The sequence below is a fragment of the Ochlerotatus camptorhynchus genome, unplaced genomic scaffold (genome assembly GCF_037179485.1).
Source record: "Ochlerotatus camptorhynchus isolate MF236.1 unplaced genomic scaffold, CSIRO-AGI_Acam_v1.1 ptg000033l, whole genome shotgun sequence".
NCBI classification, from domain to species: Eukaryota; Metazoa; Arthropoda; class Insecta; order Diptera; family Culicidae; genus Ochlerotatus; species Ochlerotatus camptorhynchus.
Window position 1 is genome coordinate 2008990 of NW_027040524.1, and position 21517 is coordinate 2030506.

At 37.1% G+C, this 21517-nt stretch overlaps 1 protein-coding gene across 4 annotated transcripts in view; it reads left to right on the forward strand.

Annotated features, from left to right (window-relative positions):
- Positions 1–3948: 3948 nt before the first annotated feature.
- Positions 3949–21517, forward strand: part of LOC135709156 (UPF0746 protein DDB_G0281095-like) — a 41852-nt gene continuing 24283 nt past the window's right edge. Inside the window, exon 1 of one of the 4 annotated variants that reach the window (XM_065231382.1) lies at positions 3949–4197. In XM_065231382.1, coding sequence (XP_065087454.1) covers positions 4189–4197 — 9 coding nt within the window. In that variant the 5' untranslated portion in view covers positions 3949–4188. Of the gene's footprint in view, positions 4198–10291; positions 11182–21517 lie in introns of those variants that run through there. The other 3 variants (XM_065231402.1, XM_065231424.1, XM_065231441.1) reach the window with 3 other exon arrangements.

The following is a 21517-nucleotide window of genomic DNA, read 5'->3' on the forward strand; positions in this document are numbered from 1 at the left end:
TAGTAAAAATCCGAGGAAAATACATAACAAATCGCTGTCAAACTCATTTCGACAGATCTAATTTCATACAATTTTTAGGTTAGGTTGGTTGGTTGTCTTTATTAGGGGTCGTTCATTAATTATGTCACACATTTAGGGGGAGGGGAAGTTTGAAAACTGTGACGAGCCATACAAAAAAAAAAAATTAAGGTCCATACAAAAAATGTGACAAAGGGGGAGGGGAAAATGGACCAAATTTGCGTGACATAATTAATGGACCATCCTTTAAAGAGATTTTCAGCCAGACGCTGGTTCATCTCCGGTTTTAGGTTAGGGGGCTGTTCCTAAACTACGCAGACCGATTTTTAGAGGTTATAGACCCCCCTACAATAGAGGTAACTCTAAGACCAGAAGGTCTCGAAGAACCATGCTCAACTTTTTGGTTCAGCTCTGGTACTCTCTTCGGTCCCAAGCTAATCGATGCACCTCTCGAAACATTGGAAAATACACGAGCCCCTCATTTTATCTGTCAAACTTTCATAGCGAATCAAAGCAAACATAGTGTAGTACTAGAATATCGACTAGAATGGGGTACGTTAATCGATTTGCTTGTGACCAATAGGCTAGTCAAGTAGTGAGCCAATTAAAAATCGTTAGTTTCCACCGGTTGCCCCTATCCCCGTGTAGACAATCGTCCATACATTTTTTTTTAAATTTGTATGGATCGTAGACATTTGTCAACCCTCCCCCCCTAAAGAGTCTACGTAGTTTATGAACATCCCCTAATCAGAGGAAAATAATAAACAACTTTACATGGTGGTACACTCGCTAGTGTGCGCGCATTAAACAAATCTCTGTAGTTGATTTTTTTTAAACTAGGTAGGGTAAATGATGGCCTCGGCACCCATTGACTGTTTGCGGCAACCAAAATTTAAACATTAATTTCGCTGTATTTTCTCACCAAAACACTTCATTGAATGTATCGAAACGATTTCTTAGTCTTTCAGCTTCAATATGATTAAATTTTAACGACTGAGCAAACCTGTTATGTCAGGTTTTTATTCAAATGAAATATGCTCACTACAAAATACGGCTGATTTTGAGTTGCCGATAATAGGACAGCTGGTTAACACGCAGTTCAAATGGAAAGGCTGCCGAAGAAAAAGAGGCTGCCGTCAATAGTCACACTCACCTGAGAAGTTTGGAGCATTGTAAATACTCTTTCAACCCGTTTTGGAGAATTCAGTTTTTTTTTTTTTTTATCCTTTGGTTTGTTTTTTTCGTCGATCTTGTTTTCCGTGCTGAGCACCAATGCTACCGACGTGCCAGGCAGCTCCCACACCTGGACCCTACCTATCGACCCATCAACTCATGAACCGGGGACCAACGGCTTTACTTCCCATCCGAAGATCAGAGATGTTATGCCTCAGAACATCCCGGCGGCGCCGACTGGGATTGAACCCAGGCCTGCTGGGGTGAGAGGTAATCACGCTTACCACTACACCACCGGCGCCGTTCGGAGAATTCAGTTGAATGGAATGGATAAAATAGCAAGCAACAGATAAATGTAAGCAAACAAACCCGTCATATGTGTGCAAGACACTGATACATTGCTAATAGAATTGCAGACGCTGCTTAGATTGATGAGAATACGTAAGACCCCCTACTTAATTTGTTAGTTGATGTGGAGAGAAAACAGTGCATCAACGCAAATTGTAAAAGTTAAACTGTATGTAATGGTATCAAATGATAATTTTGTTGTCATTAAATTTATCATGATAAAACCATAGAGGTAACTCTAAGACCACTGGGTCCCGAAGAAAATCATTATTATTTTTGGCTCACTCAGTACCAGAACAACGGTCCCAAGCAGTCCCAAGCTATTTCACTCACCCCTGCATGTTCTGCATGAATCCACACACCCCTGATGTTATCTGTCAAATTTCATAGCGAATCAAAACAAACATAGTGTAGTAATAGAATTTCAACTAGAATAGGGTACGTTAATCGTTTGCTTGGGACCAATAGCACAAACGAAGTGACAGACGGAGCGGCTCGAAAACTTTGGTGACTAACCTTCTATTGCAATTTTTCAGTGTACCACATGGCAACACCACTACTACTGGATTGTACCACATGGCAACACTACTATTGGATTGAACTAGCATTTTCACCAAATGTACTAGAATATTTTGGTCTATCTCTTTCACTCTACTCAAAACTTAAATGCATAAAAAAATGACAAAATGATACGCACTCTTTGCACACTGTCAAAGAATCATTGTACACAAAATCAACTTTGTTCAAATCAAAACAAAAAAACTAACCCATCTGGTGGATGATGGCACAAGCTTCCAAGAAAATTCTATTACAGTGAACCACATTATTTAAATGGATTTCTTCGCCAGTAAGTCGTCTGTCACTTCGTTTGTGCCAATAGGCTACTAAAGTGGTGAGCCAATTTAAAATCGTTAGTTTCGTATTGATTGTTGATAAAACTTTGTTGGGTTTGAAAACAATAATATTGACCTACATTGACTTAAACATAAAAAAGAAACAAGAAATTCATTCCCCTGAATATACCCGCATAAATGCGAACCATTACTTGACCTTGATCTTATGTATTATGGTTTCTTGGAAGTGAATCTTACAAATAATGGGTTGTTAAGAACCATTACCATTCCAAATTCATGTTTTCACCATACATGTTTGGGAAAGGTATTATATTGGAACCATTTTATTTATGATTTGAGAACTTTAATGGTAATGGTTATGGTAGTTGGTAAGGTTCATACATGGTTTTGTAACATCGATCAACTTTATGTGGAATACACAGCAAAAAAAAATGTAATATCGATCAACGTAATTCAAGCTGATGTATGAAATAATGATGTAATAGCAAAAAGTAGATACAATATTACATCAATTGATGTAATTTTGTTCGCAAAATCGATGTACATCGTACAATGTGATATTACACAACCGATGGATTGACCTGGTTGCAGCAGTTTCGATGTAATATTCAACAACTTTTTTTTCTGTGTATATCGCGAATTGGTTGCCTATAAATTACTGATTACCAATTCGCGATATATTCCACGTAAAGTTGACCGATAATACAAAACCATTCATGGACCTTATCGACCACCATAACCATTACCATTAAAGTTCTCAAACCATAAGTGAAAAGGTTCTGATATAGTCCTCTCTAAAAAAAAGTTTGGAGAAAACGAGGGAGAAAACAACTATTTTGAATGGTAAGAACCATTACCAACAACCCATTATTTGTAAGGTTCACTTCCAAAGAACCATAATACATAAGATTAAATCTTTATCACACAAACGTTCATGTAAATTTCCGTAACTATTTTAGTCAAAGTTTAGCAGGGATTATAAACAATTTTTAACCATTTTCGGTAAGGTCAAGTTATGGTTCGCGTTAATGCGGGTACTCACTTTTTATACTAAGGAATACATTAACCATTTTCATACTAAGTGCGTATTCTCTCCCTTTATATGTACCAAATTATGCATCGGTTAAGAGATTTGCGTTCTAGCGTAACTTTTAATCTATTTAGATTCGAAAATCTTTTGAGTGTAGTGTGAACGGGGTATAGACCTAAAATGAGTGATTTCCTTCTTATGTTTGAGGAATTTTCAACGAGCGTGTTCCATGTTCCCATCACGAGTCACGAACACGAACAAATTTGTAACAGCTAGAGAGCGAGAGTAGATACAACTACAAGGTACGCAAGCGAGAGAGACAATTTCAGTTTCTTCGACTAGTGCGGAACAGACACGGCTAAAGCCCTACAGTAAAAGTATGGACGACTGACACCACAAAACTGAAAAAAGCTGTTCCAATCGAGCAAAGCGGTGCATTTTGACGGTTCGATTGGAACAACTTTTGACAGACGTCCATACTTTTACTGTAGGGCTTTAGACACGGCGAGTGCGTTGGCTTCAGTCGTCCGTCGGAAGAAGAAAAGTAGAAAAGCAGCAGTTGCCGTGTTGTATCCCGAAAAGTGGTGTGTAGTGAGGGAAAAATTACTTAATTCGGTGGTAATTTTGCGGCGGTTCGCGGTGTTCCTTATTAGTGCGTGTTCAAAATCCGAAAATTTCGGCCTGTGCGAGATTTACATGCGTGTGAATCCGGAAGCAGTGGTGTGATGATCAAGAATAGGTGCGATTGCAAATGGAAGCGAAATCATGGGAAGAGTTTGGGTGCCAATTTGGAGATTTTTTTTCCCCCTTGAAGCTAGGAAATGCGATGCCAGCAAAGTTGAGCTTTTTCAAATTCCCAAACCAAACGGTGGTGGTGGTGATGTGGTGTTCCGATGAAAGAGTGAAGGAGAACATTTTCGTCTGAGCAATCATTTCCTTATCGTTGTGTTGGTATTGGTGTGGCTTGATGCGATGGTGAAAGAGAGGGGCGTTCTATTTGAAGTGGTGTGTTGTGAATGAGAAAAGAGAGCTGGGAAAACTACAGTACCGGTCGTAAATATCAAAACATTTTACCCGCTTCTGCTGTTGGAAATATCTAGCCAGTTTAAAATTTCGAATTGAGGTCGATTAATAAATTACATTATGCAATACGGGCGAGGGTAGCTACCCGGAAACAAATAACCATACAATTACCATAATATAAAATACAATTACATTCAAATCTATTGCCAACAATCGATCTTATTGTGCGTATATTGTACAAGAAATTTTAACATATTGTCATTACAATAGATCTACAATATGTCCCATATAGTATAAAATTAATGGTAAATGTCTCAAGTTTGTTCGGGAAAAAATGATTTTTGTCCGGTTAAGATACATAACAACCCCCTTGTTCTATTGTAGATTTCCCAATTTACCATATATTATATTGCGCAAACAATAAATTCTATGGTTATTTTATAGTTGTGGACGATACAATTTATTTTAAGTACAATAAATTCTATTGTATGGTTACAATAAGTTTCATTGTACCAATATCGTTCGTTACGGGTATGCTTCAATGCGAATCCCGAAGATTGTTCAATCAATATTTTTAATTGACGTTAAACAAAGCGATTGAGCGCGATGTTTTTTTTTTATTTTAATGTCTAAAATGGTTAGTTTTGCCTATTTAATTCAAGAAAATTTCAGTTGGCGATGGTTTTTGACAACTCTGGTCGTCGTCATCAAATACTACGTTTTTTTTCTATCAGGGAGTAACCTCAGATTGTTGTCAGATAAACCTCAGATTATCTAAATTAAGTCGAAAATTCAAGCCCAATACTTCAGCAATATGTTTGTTGGATATTAGATAATCATTGAGTCACTCCCGCTGTTGTTGATATCTGAATTGCCTGCAATTTCCTGAGAATTTGCTACTAAAATAACTACATGCTTAAACATGATGTTAGAAGGGATACGCCTTAAGGAAATTGTTACTAAAATTTCACGAACAAACTGAAATTGTTAGGTACTAAAATTGCATCGCACAATTCTATTGCGAATAAATTTTCAAATCACATCAATATATTCATGTAACAAGCTTTTATATGTTTTTTTAATGTTCTTTAGTTTGTATTCCAAATTCCAACCCTATTTTTAACACTCTAAAATTTATGTAATTCATTTAAATTTAGAAACACAGAATTCATATCGACCTGACCATACGAACGTGGGTGGTTAAGAACGTTCCCCGTACGAATTCTCACTTTTTCCCATACATTTATTTTAGAAAGAGAGTATAGCGTATACCACAACAGAAATGGTTCAAGTTGGATTTGTGCTACCTATTAGTATTTAAGTTCTAATAAGGTATAAAGGCTTAGATTTAACCATTGTTCTTAAGTTGTAGCTATATTAAAACGGTTAGAAATATCCATTTTATTATTGAGGTTATTATATATTATTGAGGTTGTTGACAACGTTTACTCGTAATGTTTTGTAAGGATTCAATATTGTTAATCAACCGCAGTAAAATGCATCTGGAACGTACCAGAAATTGTAACTGTAGAATGTATTGTTTAATTAATCTTTATTACGTTTAATAAACTATAACACAACCAAGGTTATCATGGCTAGTAAGATGTAAAGCTTGAACTGTCCTATAAACGCGGGGAATAAATCCAAATGACTGAAACGTTTGTCATCTGCGAACAACTCAAGTGAGGTCAAATGTGTTTGGTGCTCTGGTGCTAATTTGAAGGTTACTCCTGCTGCAAATCTGACAGTTGGACAATGTATGTACTTATCACGCGTTACGTTAAATAGAGATATGTTTCTATGTAACGTTAATGTGAAGCGTAATTCACGCAAATGAAGTGGTTACCATATAGAATTTTCCCGAAGATGGCGCTGTTTCTTTGTTAGACATAGTTAAAATCAGGTATGGGAGGGATAGTTAATTATTTCTAATAATTACCAGCAGTAATCAAGAATTTACATGGCCAAGTACATAGAGATAGTACAAACCTACCTGGAATGCTACACCTTAAAGGGTTCTGCTATCCCATACAGACACCATACAAAACAGCAGGGGCAAATGTTAAATTAATGTACTTTAATTTCAAAATTTATAATGTAATTAATGGACTAGAAATGTAATGGATGTACAACATTGTTAAAGTACTTAAATCAGAAGATAATGCAATCAATTTAATTACAGCTCGTCAAGGTTATAGTGTGTCTCTATCTTGTGTAGTAATCCCTCACATAAGTACATAACAACGAAACTTTAATAAAAAAAAAAACTCATGCTCACCATATGCCTTCGAACATTAATATAGAAAAATGACCTGCTACTTCCTTTATGTTGCCATCAAGAGAATGAGAGGGAGAGTTGGTTGATGTCCTTTCTCGAAAAAGACTCATCCCTTCCGTCCAATGTTTGCCTTGCCTTCAGGTGGTCAACATTATCCTCCTCACTCTCCAACTTGGTTCGTTGTATCCAATCGTGTGACCTCAGTAGTCTGAAATCCTACGCAATAGCACCCATATCTACGTCGCTATTCGCGTAAGCAAACCGATCGATCTTCTTCGAAGCAGGAATTTTCTTCCTCCTTCATTTAGATTTAGCGACCGGTTTGTTGTGGATTTTGTTGAGTCGTCACTTTCGTATAGTGCAGCCCAACTTCGTCACGTCGATATAAGCGCGTGATATCAGTGGGGTGTTGAACCGATACCGTACCGTTGGGATGGACCGGAACATGGATAGTCTGGTGACGGACTTCCTCGGACGGAGTTGGTGTCGGTGCACTCGAACTGTGGCGTATTGTGGTACCGGGTACCGTCGCGCGTCACCAATACCAATATAATAGTTTGAAAGAGCTTTGAGTCGGGGGGATTCGGTAAGGCCCTGTTTAGACGATTCAACTCGGCATTCAACTCAATTGAACTGGGAAATGAACGACCAGAGTCGATGTTCAATAATATTGGTATTCTCTTTCAAGTGTATTGGACGTCGACCATTCAGATCGGAGGTGAGTTGAATCAACTCTCTTCACCCGTGTAAACCGGGCATATCAGCCGGGAGTGTTATGGTATTGGAAGTTCGAAACCAGCATGGTAGAAAAAGAGAGCGGTAGCTAGCTAGTGGCAGTGTTGTTAACTTTTCATGGAGTTCGATCCGTAGATAGTGAGATTTAATAACATACATTTAAAATGTTTGTTCTAAGTGACGAGTGGTACATATTTAGAATCCGTAGATTTTCTTCGGTACTTTTCAATAAATCCTAAAAAATCTGGAAAATCCGTAGAATGCTATGCTCGGTCCGTAGATTCGTAGCAAATCCCAAAACCGTAGAACTGATCACAATGGCCACAGGTAGTGAAGAGTATTACAGTTGTGTGCGGTGTTCCTCTTAAAGGTACGGCCGCACTGGCATCCGATATCGGACGAGACGATTTTTGTCGCGGTATGAGAGAGGCAACTAGTACTAGTGTCTCTTTCATACCGCGGCAAAAATATCGTCTAATTCGATATCGGATGCCAGTGCGGCCGTACCTTAAAGGTGTATTCCGCTTAGCAGCCCCTTGGTGTATTCAGATCTGAGCGTGCATGAAATGATAGATACAACTACTATTTTTCTCCCTCTCGTACCTTCGCAAAATCTAGCTCCGCGCGTGAAATATCGCTCACCATAAATAAGGTTTTGCGTTGGCATGAGAGAGATAAAAGACTTATTATCTCTTTCTCATACCAACGCAAATCCCGCTCCGCACCGCTCATATCTGAATTCACCTTTATGTGGATTGATACCTTAAGGTGAATGTATACCGTTCAATTGAATGGATTCAAATGATACCAGATATGGTAGACAGTGTTCAACTGGATTGGTAGCCAATAAGAAAAGTTGGACATCGATCAACTTTCTGGGCGTTTAATTTATAGTTCAAGTGAATTGCACCCTGAATTATCTAAACCGGACTTTAACTAGTAAAGAGATGCAGTGCTGCAGGGTTGCGAAAATGTGTTTATATAGCTGTTCGGATTAATAGCTCAGACCAACATTAAGTTGGGATGTTGGGTCATAACTATTCAACAAAAATCACTTTCTCTATCACTTCGAACTAAAACAGATACTTATTTCGTTTAAAACTTGCAAACTTCTTCAGACTATGACTAGACACTGAAGAAGTTTGCAAGTAGTAAACGAAATACGTACCTGTTCCTGTTATTGTTGAAAGTGAAAGTGATACAAAAGTATAGAATTAAAAGGAAAAATCGACAAAAAAGGTTGTCAATTATTCTACTAAAACGCTGACTCTAATAAAATTAGAATGGTTACCCGGAAAAAAATAACCATACAATTACCATAACGTAAAATACAATTGCATCATAATCTATTGCCAACAATAGATCTTATTGTACGTCTATTGCACTAGATATTTTAACATATTGTTGTTACAATAGATTTACAATACGTCCCATATAAAAAGATTTTTCAACAATTGAACAACAATACAATTAATGGTAAATGGAAAAAGTGATTTTTCCTATGGTTAAGATACATAACAACCCCCTTGTTCTATTGTAGATTTCCCCATTTACCATAGATTATATTGTGAAAACAATACATGCTGTGGTTATTTTATCGTTGTAGACATTATGTTTTATAGTAAATAAAATAGATTCTATTGTTTGGTTACAATACATTTCATTGTGCCCTATGGTTCTTTTTTTTACCGGGTATTTTACTTAGCGACGTGTTCAGAGTATCATTCAAACAATTTGTGGAATAGATTGATAATTTGCGTTATCGTCAGGGCATCAATCAATTTATATGTTTTATTATATTTTTTTTTGGGTAGACATATCTTGAATTTTTTTGTGTTCGGAATACTTCTATTTCGACTATAACTTAACAAAAATGGATCTTTTGGGAACGTATAATTTGTCCCAACTAAATATCAAGATGGTCAATTTGATTGAAAATCGCCTGCATTGTCATTATTTATAAGGCCTTGACTTTCAATTATAGGTAAATGTTAATTAGCTAGTTTAGCTATTAAACTTATATTTTTTTCTGAAATCGAATGATGGCATTATCAAGACCTGTGCTAATTGTATTTCCATTTCATAGTCCCAAGATATCATATAATTTCTTCCATATGTACTTGAGATGACTGCCAATTAAATGATAAATGTTTGTGATATTTTGTGGCTAAGTTGGATTAAGCTATTCTGAGATTGGTTGCATGCCACATATCCGCATTATTTCTGCATTCCCCGTGTCCATATAATGAATCTCGCCAAATCTGGGAGCACTGCAATCTACGTATCACCTCGCACACCGCTCTACTCGCAAAATAGCAACCTACACGTGACGCTCTCACTCACACACACGCACACATTTCAATCGTTTCTCCCCTATACAACGCCAACAGCATCAACGAACGAAGGTAACCAAAGCAAAGTGGAGAGAGCGAGAGAACCCGAAAAAAAATAATTATAATATAACAACGAAATTACAATGATTTTTACTGTTGAATTTCGTGTACATTAAAATTTATTGTTAAATTATTGTACGGGAGAAAAAATAAATTTCGATTTTTAACGATACAATGCTCAAACAATGAAAATTAGTGTGAAGAGATCAAATTTGTTCCAAAAAAATCACTTTTTTTTATTGTTAAGATGCTTAACAACCCCCCTTTTTTACTGTAAATTTCTCAAATACCATGTTTTTCATTGTTATGAACCATGAATTTCGTTGTGATTTTATGGTAATTGACAAAAATGTCCAATATTTTGACAGTAAATATCATTGTTACAATGACAATGAAAACCATTGTATTTTTATTGGATTTTTTTTTACGGGAACTCAACAGACTGCTCATCGTCGTGTTCTTCATTTCGCTACGCTCATGGTGAAGTGTAGTGGTGTTTGTAGGTATGTGTAGTGGATGGAACACCATACTCAGCACGGAAGGTAACCGTACAACACAAGGCGTTTTTGGGGAGGTCAGAATCAGAAGAATCTACACGACGCACGGTCCGGATCGAAGAACAGCAGACACAAGGCTTGCTACTGAATAAGCGAAGCAAGAACACACGTTGGAATATTATTTTCTGCATCGCCCTGCCGGGCTAAACTAGCCTCTGGGAGTGACGTGAAGCGTGTCCCTCGGATCTGTGGTTCTTCTACTACGGAGAAAACGGTGAAGAACCTACGGCAGTTATTGTAGTGAAGTAGAGAAGAAGACATCAGACGGTGTGTGGCAGGCAGTACGCGATGATAAAACTGTGATAATAACGTGAAAGTGGGCGATAAGCACATAAGTTTGAAGGACGATTAATGTGATAAAAGAACCAATATGCACATTGCCTGGTGGATTAGCAGTTTTTCGATGTGAAGATTTTTGCTTTTCGAAGGTGTGTTATCGTTGCATAAATGTGTGATGTACCTACCTATATGTGGTGCTATAGTATGCTGGTATATTGTAGTGGTTTTTCTTTTGCATACTTGAGGCGGCCTGTGTGAGATTGGTGCATGAAAACGCAAAAGGAAAGCTAAGAAAAGTTCATAACCAGCATATCAAATTGGATTAGTGGTGAATTTTGGTGTAGAAAAAAAAGTGCTATGCTGGTCTGTGCAAAACAATGGATTCTAATTTCGTCGTTAACCTCGTAAATGCTTAGGAACGAGTAAGGACAACCAATACGCGACAACACAGGCTCATAGGGGAGAGTCGAAATCTTCTGCTGATTCGGTAGTGGTAGGTTCATCTTGTTTCGGGTTGGGTTTTTAGGGAGACTCACGATGACTAGCCGTAGCTCGATTCTTCTGTTTTTGTATAATGGCTTAATTTGTGCTACGAAATATAAGAAGAAAGGTATGGATTTTGTATAAGCTACCCACAACCGCATTACTGACTTAACGCTACAATACGATTTTATTGACATTGAAATTGGTGGAAATCTCGAGCAACAAATGCATAAGTAAACATTTACACAGTGTTTCTAGGCCAAGAATGACCCCAATGCACTAGGGCTGTGTTCCATTTGGTGAATTTTCTCTTAAATTTGACGGATGGAATATTTTCAAATAAACCTGCTATTCCAGCAGACTTATTTCTGGCAGACAAGAAATCAATTGTGACAAACTTTCTCGAAAATCGGTCGAACAACAACAGAAGGATTTTCTAACATATTAATTTATTTTCGAAGTGTCAAATTCATAAAATGGAACACAGTCTATAAATATCTCACGAATCACAACTCAACCTATGCATTTATTTCATTTGTTTATTTGTAACAAATAATGTAACGTTTTTAATGTTGCGCAGGATTATTTGTTCTCATCGTTTTATGTAGACATTTTACAAACTAAATCAGCCCAGATTCAGGGACATTATTTTGACAATCTGGACGTACAAAATGTGCGAACTTAGATCAATATTTCGATTAGGAAGGTGAAGAAATTTTGAAGATTCTTCGTCATGGAATTCCTCAGGGTCTTAACATTTACAGAAATAATGTTCGAAATGCCTGCTGGGGTGAGAGGTAATCACGCCTACCACTACACCACCGGCGCCGCTTCTACAGTAGTTATGACGAAATATGCATATCTCAGGGCTGTTAGCTAGTCACTTTTTATTGACTTGGTCAATTTTTTCAAGCCAGTCCCTGAAAAGTCTCTTTTTTAAGGCGAAGTCACTAAGGTCACTTTTTCTTGTAATAAGTCACTATTTTAAACTTTTTTAAACGTGAATTTATTTCAAGATTGATCATTCTTCTGGATAGGCCTACATTTTGTTCTATTTTTGAACAATTTGAAGTTGACGACCTGATATAGAGTTTTTGTTTACGTTTAATCGTTTTTCTCTATCTACAAGGTGTCCATTCATTAAGCTTTCAGAAAATTTATGAAAACTGCAGAAATATTTCAGGAACTTCTCAGAAATCCAGAGAATTCCAGGGATGTTTGAAGGTGTTTACGAGAATTCCATTTATTTTAAAGCAGAACCGAGATCTTCATTAGAGCTGAGAGTATTTGGGAAGCTCCGAGAACATCAAGACAGATCAGAGAATTAAAGGGAAGTTCAAAAAATTTCAAGAGAATTGCAGAAACAGAAATTTCCGGAAACTTCGGTTTGCCCAGAGAAAATTTCTGGAACGCAATAAAAATTGTAGGAACACCCGGAAATGTGAGAGTATTACAAGGGTGTTATATCATGGAAATTTTAAGATCTGAAAAAATCGAAAATTTAGCTAAGTCGATTAGAGAACATCAACGAAGCTCCATTAATTAAAAAAAAGCGAGAACTTTTAGCAAGCCCCGACACCGATATTTTCAAGAAATTCCAGAGAACTTCTAAGAAATTTGGATATTTTTAGATTGTTTCATTATATTCAGTGTAGTTTCGAGTACTTCGAGGACGATCAGATAACATCAGAAAATCACATTAACTTAAGGAAATTTGCAGCGACTTACAAGGAGTTCCTTAGAATTATGGAATATTCAGAAGCTTTAGGGAATTATAAATATATATCAGAAAATTAACAGGAAAATTTGATCGATTTAAAGAAATTAAGGTAAGCATAGAAAACTTCTTCCAGTTAACATTAGTGATTTACGGCAAAGTTCCGTGAGCGTTTATAAACTTTATAAAACTTAAAGAAAATTGTAGAACTTAAAGGAAATTAAATCAATTCCAGTAAAATTGTGGGTTATTTAAAAAAAAAATACTAAAGCATGGCTGTCTAGATAATTTTAAGGAAATTGAGAAATATTTTGGGCAGTTTTAAAAACATGAGGACACTCTAGACTATTGAAGAAGTTATGAATTAGTTTCGATAATTTGAATTTCAGGTAAATCTCGATAACTTTTTCACAGGGACGTATCATCTTTTGTAAACAATGCATTTGATCGTCGATTTGGCTTAACTGGTAGCTCGCCCACGCATGTTAATGCTACCATCAGATAGGGAAAATTTCCCCTACCTGCTAGTGGTGTTAGTACGCCAAATCGGCGATCAAATGCATTGTTTACAAAAGCTGATACGTCTCTTTGAAAAAGTAATCGAGAAATATTGAAAGTATTAAGTATTTCGCTGCGAAAGCCTAAAGAAGTTCCTGAAATTTCAGAATATCTTCGAAAACTTCACAGAAGTACAGAGATCTTCAGAAACATTTCGAGAACTTCATAAAAGTTTAGGGGAGATCCGAGAACTTCAGGAACTTTTATGGACATTTCGGGAGCATCTCAAATAAGTTTAGTAAAGCTCCAAAAACAAAGGGAATTTCAGGGGAGTTCAGTTGAATTAGTTTCACTAAATTAGCGGGAAATTTCAAGAAGTTCCCAGATTTTCAGAGAACTTTAGGTTTTCACGTTAGTCCAGAAGTTCACGCAAGTTTAAACATTTTTCGAAAAGTTCAATTAAATTCATGGTAGTACACCAAGCTTCATAAGAACTGCAAACACTTTAGAGAAGTTTCTAGAACTTCGAGAAAGATATTGATCTTTCTAATAAAGCTTTAAACAAAAAAAAACTTCAAGAAAGAACAGATATCTTCAGAGCAGAGATATTCCAGGGCAGGGAAATAAGATAAATTAAAAAAAATGTTTCGAGAAATTCAGTGAATTGTTAACACTTAAGAGAAGATTCATGATCGTTAGGAAAATTGTGGAAACTTTAGAAAGTCCGAGAAAGTTTAGAGAAGTTAAAAAAAATTGAGAAGTTTTGCGAGCATCAGGTTAGTTCCTCAAACTACAGAAAAACTTCAAGGCAGTTTATTAACTTCAGGAATATTTTGGGAGCTTTCAAGTTGTTATGAAGACCTCAGAATAGTCCATTCCATATTCAACGGAGATTTCTTATGAAAATTCGTTTGTATTTGTTACTGAAGATTAATCTATTCTGGATCAATAAAGTACATACATCGATGAATGAAAATAACTAGGAATATCAAATGTTTTTATTTTAAAATGCATTCTTAGTAAGAAAATTATTAAATTTCCTGAGAAATGATAAGATTACCTGGAAGATTTTCAGGAATACTAAAATTCCCTGCGAATTCCTGATTTTTCATGTTTTTCCAGGTAGTAGAAGCTTGGAGGGTTAATCATAAACTTTCTATTGAATCTTTCGCTTTAATGGTTCCTATCGTACATATTTAAGTGCTTATGAGAATTTAATTGAATAAGCCTAAAACATCAAACATTTATTTGGTATACCATCAGAACGACTAATTTTCTTCCCTTAGGTCATTTTTAGTCACTTATAGCTATAAGTCACTATTTGGTCACTTATTTCTTCAACATGGTCAATAAAATTACTATTTTTGACAGCATTGTTCGCTACCAGCCCTGATATCTGTCAAAAAATATACAACCAGGGTGACCTGAAAAATTCAAGGAATTTTAAAACACTGGGAAAAGCCTTGAATTTCGATGACAAATAAAGGTTCAGACTTTGGACTTTTTCAAGGATATTGCTCTGTTCTAGACCTTCAGAAGTCTTTAAAGAAACTTTCAAATGCAATTTGACGAGAATTTCTAAGTAGGAATGACACCAAGATATTTCAGAGGCACACTGTGCCAAAACACATCACGGCACACTTTGACAAGTAGGGGAAATGGCTCTTATGTTGGCCTATGGATCTAAGATTGGGCCCATCGCTAAAAATCTGCTATTTATCAATTTTATCTAGATGAACGTGTCATTGGGACGATACTAATCGATATTTTTGGTCGCTAATTTTGACTTTCATCGTCGATATCTCACACCAAGGGGTAAGACAGCTTCCTAATCATGAGCAATTTTAGAGTTGCTTTTGAGGCACCTCGAGTAACTCACATTGCTCAGTGAGCAAGATCACTGTCATTTGCATTCTCACTTTTCACATCACAGCAACATATGAAGATGCGAAGCCGAAAAGCTGCTGTCAAGCAAAACAACAACAAACAACCGGCTTGATGTGGTAGCAGAACTCGATCCGCCTGACCAAATACTCGTCGAAGCGATCCCGTTCCCATCTCTCGATAACCCGCCGCTAGATGAAACTGCGATCGTGAAATGGTTCATACACCACCGAGATTCTGCTGCGGCCGTCGAAGGACGTCTCCGTTGAAATTGCACCTAACTTCTTTAAAGAAAATATTTCATCCAGAAGGAAAAAAGTTTTTTAAACTAGTATTCATTATATTCAGAGCATGTCTCGTTCTTGGGTTTCTCGTCAGCAAAGTCTATAGCGATGATCCTGTACTTGGTTGGATCAAATTTACTCTTGAGAATCTTCAGATCCCTTTCCTTCCACTCTTTCTGAAGCATCTGCAGTGCTTCCTCATCGGTTTTCACTTCGATTTCGTCGGGTAGATCGATGATGTGTTTGAAGTCCGGATGAGGATCGTACTCACCGGAAATATTGGGAGCTGTGTCTTCATCGTCCTCCTCTTCTTCGATTTCAGCAGTATCGACTGTGTTGATGGTCTGGCTGAACATTCTGGGGTAGTTAGTGGGAATCGGATGTTAATCGGTTTTTATCCAACAGGGAATATATTTCCTATGTATGCCAGTGATTTCCCTCAACGATTTCACGTTTTCCTCGGTGGACATCTGAAAACGATTCCTGTGGTTATTTTACGAGAACAAATCGCATATGTCCACCTACCTGCAGTTAATTCACATTCAACGTTTTGAAACGGAGGAATACAAACAAAAAGCACTTCCAAAACAATAACAGCAGCCAATCGCCAGATGAAAATCCACGCCGCTCCCCCTTTCAAAGCTTTTCCAGCATCGTTCAAGCCATTTTCTGAACAAAATCTGGAATTGACATCGTTTCAATAGTCGACCATTCTATTTTGTTTACAAACTAGACCTACGTCTAATATGTGAAAGGGATAAACGGAGTAAGCCAAGGAGTAACCAGACAAAAACATCGATGAACGTCGACTAAATGTTGAGGTGCAGTGAGTTACTCGCGAGCTACTCGCTGCAAAAAAGCAACTCAGAGTAAAGCTGTCTCACACATAAGAATTCAATCATACAAATTGACACAAATTGACGGATTCTCTCCTATTTCCGATGGTGTTGTTTGCTTGATTAAATGACAGTTTGCGAGAAAAAGGCGATGGAAGTCAAAAGTTAACCTAAACCACCGACCTTTAACCCTTTTAAACCTTCCCCTTGGCATACAACATAATCGCATTTTGCACCTCGAACAACTTTTTTTTTTTGGCAAAATCCCCACTAGTCTAGTGTTTCCGGATTTTTTAGGATCTGATGGAGTTGAGCTTCGGAACCGGCTTCCGGGGCTACAATCAGTGTTCTTGGAACAGATTTGGTTTACTTTGCCCAGTTTACTTATTCGGATGGAATTTCCGTGCTGCAGCATATTCTATGCTGGCTACATCAGTTTAGCTTCATCACGCTTCGTTTTCTTGCACAATCACAAAAGCCATTCAGCACATTGTGTCGAAATTAGATTCGGCACACCTTCGGCATAATCTCGTAGGTATTGGATTGTTGCAAATAAAATGGGGGTACTGCCGGATAACTGCCATTGAAGTTGTTCACAACATTACGGGCTGTTTGACTGTATATTCAGGCACATCTCCTAATTGAATATACCAGAGGAACTCAGACTAGCAGTTCACTTATAGATCTTAATACGAAATGTAGGTTCTAGAGTGGGTTCAAGAAAAAGAAGAAGTTAATCAGACCCCATTGGTACCCTTAATTCAAATAATGCTGCAACTCACACAAAACAAATTACATAAGTCTATTCATCATCCTCTATATGCTGTCTCGAACAATGTTTCCCACCGGTTCCAACTCTTTCCGGCCGCTGATAGACCGTTGCTTTCTCATCATGAAATGCTAGGTTTCTAGTCTGAATTTGAGGGCATTATAAAACCCTAAAACACAGGACTTTTATTAACCTATGAACACAAAACATCCAAATTTCGCACACCCGCCACTTCCCGCGTGATTATTAATCCGATTTATTCTTGCAATTTCAAACCAAAACAATCAAGGTGTCAGGAATACCGGGTTGCCGGGATGAGTATTTTACAAACAATCACAGCTTGCTCTATGACCGACACAATCGGCACAGCTGCGGCACACTGACAAAAAAGATGACTCAAGATTGGTGTGCGGAGTGACAAAAGTCATTAAAGCTTCACGGTTGCCAAACTCGTGGGATTGGCACGCTCCGGCACAGCGTTTGATATAGCTTTCGACACACCCGCATAAACGCGAACCATAAATTGACCTTACCTAAAATGGTTAAAAATTGTTTATAATCCCTGCTAAACTTTAACTGAAATGGTTATGGAACTTTACATGAACGTTTAATGATAAAGTTTCAACCTTATGTATTATGGTTTTTTTAAACTGGACCTTACAAATAATGGGTTGTTAAGAACCATTACCGTTCCAAATTCTTATTTTCTCCATACAATTTCGGAAAGAGAACTATATTAGAACCTTTTAACTTATGGTTTGAGAACTTTAATGGTAATGGTTATGGTAGTCAGTAAGGTCCACGAATGGTTTTGTAACATCGATCAACTTTATGTGGAATATATCGCGAATTGGTTGCCTGTAATTTACTGATTACCAATTCACGATATATTCCACGTAAAGTTGAGCGATAATACAAAACCATTGATGGACCTTACTGACTACCATAACCATTACCATTAATGTTCTCAAGTCATAAGTAAAAACGTTCTTATATAGTTCTCTTTCTGAAAATGTATGGAGAAAATAAGAATTTGGAATGGTAATGGTTCTTAACAACCCATTATTTGTAAGGTCCAGTTCCAAAAAACCATAATACATAAGGTTGAAACTTTATCATTAAACGTTCATGTAAAGTTCCATAACCATTTCAGTTAAAGTTTAGCAGGGATTATAAACAATTTTTAACCATTTTAGGAAAGGTCAATTTATGGTTCGCGTTTATGCGGGCAGCTAAAACTTTCGGCACAGATTGAGGTGTGTAGAGTTGATTACCCCTTGGAAAATATTAAACTATACACTGCTAAAGTCTCCTGTAAATGTAGGTGCTCTGAGAAGAATTCTATTTCGATTGGATGAGAATTCTTGGTCCAAATTCTAATAAGTAGGGGAAATGGCTCTAATGTTGGTCTATGGATCTAAGATTCATATCATATCTTAACATTTTCCGATCCCCGTGAAATCTCATTCTTCAGCTGCGTTCAAAATGGCCGGAAATATGAAATCACTTGATATACTCAAACAGTTCGAATCACCACATAAAAACTCACCCGCCGCAAAATTAACAAACCATTCACATTTCAGCCCACGGCTGTAAAGTCTAGGCAAACTGGCGTGATCCGGTGTGTTGTACGATTGCATAAACTTTTTGGGCCGTTCTCGTGTCCAATCCCCTTGCATTATATGCTCTGCGTTCTCTTTTTTGCATTCCACGAGTTTCCTTTTTTTCCTTCGTTTTCACACCAACTAACCTTTCCGGCAGTTCTGCTGTCTAACCTGGGTTATATGCCTTGTGGCTCTCGGCATTCGGATCTAGGTGTTGTTCTATAATTCAACCATACTCAGTGCGTTTGATTTATCTAGTTCGTAACCACTTGCGTTATTAATATTTCGTTTTATTGATACTCGTTTATCATTAATGGGATTTTCCCAATGGCCTCGTTTTCCGCGTTCTACTATTTCTTAACATCGAAATACATCCCCTTTAAGCTGACCTCTAGCACACCAAGCGGAGAATGCGGAATGAATGGAAAAAATTCTCTTTTCCGTGCAAACATAGGTTCTCCACCTCCGTTTTTATTCCAGTCATCGCTGGAACATGGAAAAGGGAAAAAGGTTGTCCTTCGGAGATGACGTTGGCTACTTTTAGCGCTTACCTACAATGAGCAACCTTGCGCCTCGAGTTTTGCGTATGAATTGGCAAAGGAGGAGGTTACGAAGCAGACTACTGACTCCGGTCTCCTAAGCCCTTTCTTTTCCCTTTGTGTGCACAAACAGGAAGAAGTAGGGTTACGGTATGTAATGTGGGTCTAGTCCTTTCATTCGGCCTATCACGCAAATAAATAATTAATTAAGGAATATTACACAAAAAATAAGGAAAATATTGATCACTGATGATTGATAAATGTGTACCACACACAAATCAATTTATATCACAACATTTCAATACATTTTCAGCTCTCGTAAGTAATAAAACTGGTTGAGAATATCACTCTGTTCGGAGTTTTTAGCCGCCATGACTTCTAAGGTTAAGATGGGAAGGTTGCACTGACGATCATCAAATGGCCTGATTATGGCATTTATTGAATGGAATTACCTGATAATACACACTAGACGTAAAACTCACAGTTACTGTTTGAATATTTTATGTTTATTTTAATTGTTTAACAACGTTTTCACAAGTAAATCATGGACCCAACTTTAGGGACACATTTCTTTTCTATGTTCCTAACTTTGGCCCATGAAATTCATTTGACAGCATATAGCAATAAGAGTAACGTCAACAATGTGGTTTGCATTTGGATGATAAGGAACGAACAGGAAGGGAGATTTTTTCTGCCAAATCTGTATAATGAACATCACAATGTTTTGATTTAGATATTCTGCGGTCGAAAGACGATAAGCGAAATTTTTAATTTTTAATTTTTAACTTGAGTGATTTAATGTAGTTTTCGTAAAATTTTCTCTAAGAAATGTTTTGAGGAATGAAGAGTATTAAGTTAACAGTGATAGTGATAAAAAAAAATACATAAGAAAACGTTACCAAGAGCGTTTTTTTTGAGAATCAAACAGGATAGGACGAAGTTGCATCCATAAATAGACCCAATTTGGGGACAATAGACCGATATTACATACATTTCCCTGGTGAGTTTTTGTCTTAAAAAAAGTAAGTTTTTCAACTTTTTGCGGTTCCTGATAGCAAACGACATGATAAGCATATCTAAGCATACCATTTAGCAGTAGAATATCGTTTGCAGGTAAATTAATTGATGAGTTATGATTAAAAACGTAATCTATGGCTGCATATTAGACCGAGGTTAGGGACGTATACCCTATCATTCCAAGTACGTTTCCTGCTTAGAGTAGGTAGCCAGCCAGCCAACCCAAGCGAACGGAATCTATTTTTGAAAACGTTGTTGTAATACCTATAGTGGGTTTTTTGCATGCTTCATCTAAGCATTGCTCGGGGTCACCATGAAGGATTTCCTCGTGGAATGCGGAAAAACTGGTGGGAGTTGCAATGTTGTGTCGTGCATTATTGAGTAACTGCTCTGAGTGACATGGGATGGGTTTAGACACGGTTTGTGGTTCGAAAGAAAGATTTATTTTAATTTGCATTAAGGTGCATTTATGAATAGTTTCACAATTCCTAGCACTATATTTTAGTACAGTTTCTAATTGGTGGTTCCAAATCAAACAGTGAACCGGACAAATGCAGGGACCAAAACCTTAAGACTACACCAATCAAATTCTGATGACTCTGTAATGATAGGATGGAGAAACTCAGTAGCTTGAAGACTGAACATAATATTTAGTAACTTATTGTTCTTTGAGCACTTTCAAATGTGGGGATCTTGGTGGAAACCTATATAAGTCGACTATACGAGTATTAGTATAAAATACATTGAAGAAGTCTGCACATCATAGACGCGTATCTGTCAAGGATAAGTAAATAAGGTAGTGGAATTAAATGAAAATTACTAATCCTTCTCTCTTTCTTTGTACTTCCACAGTCGTTGATTGAGAGCAAGTACAATCATACTCTATGCCCAGGGAAGTCGAGAAATGATTCAACCCGATGAATTCCTAGACCGAACCGGGAATCCAGCATATTCTTGCTTTATAGCTGCATCTTTACTGGCTAAGCTAATGAAGGCCCCTAATATTTAGTACCTGAATACTCCACACTGACCATTCAACAATTCTAAGATGGATTAGTTTATTGTGCACATGATCACATCGATCGCAATTGGATGAGTCCCAGTTCATTGTAGGGTTCAAATATGTATGTATTTACAATAACGTCACATAAGCAATAACCTAATTGCATATGAACCTCTTTTTATTGCAACCACACAT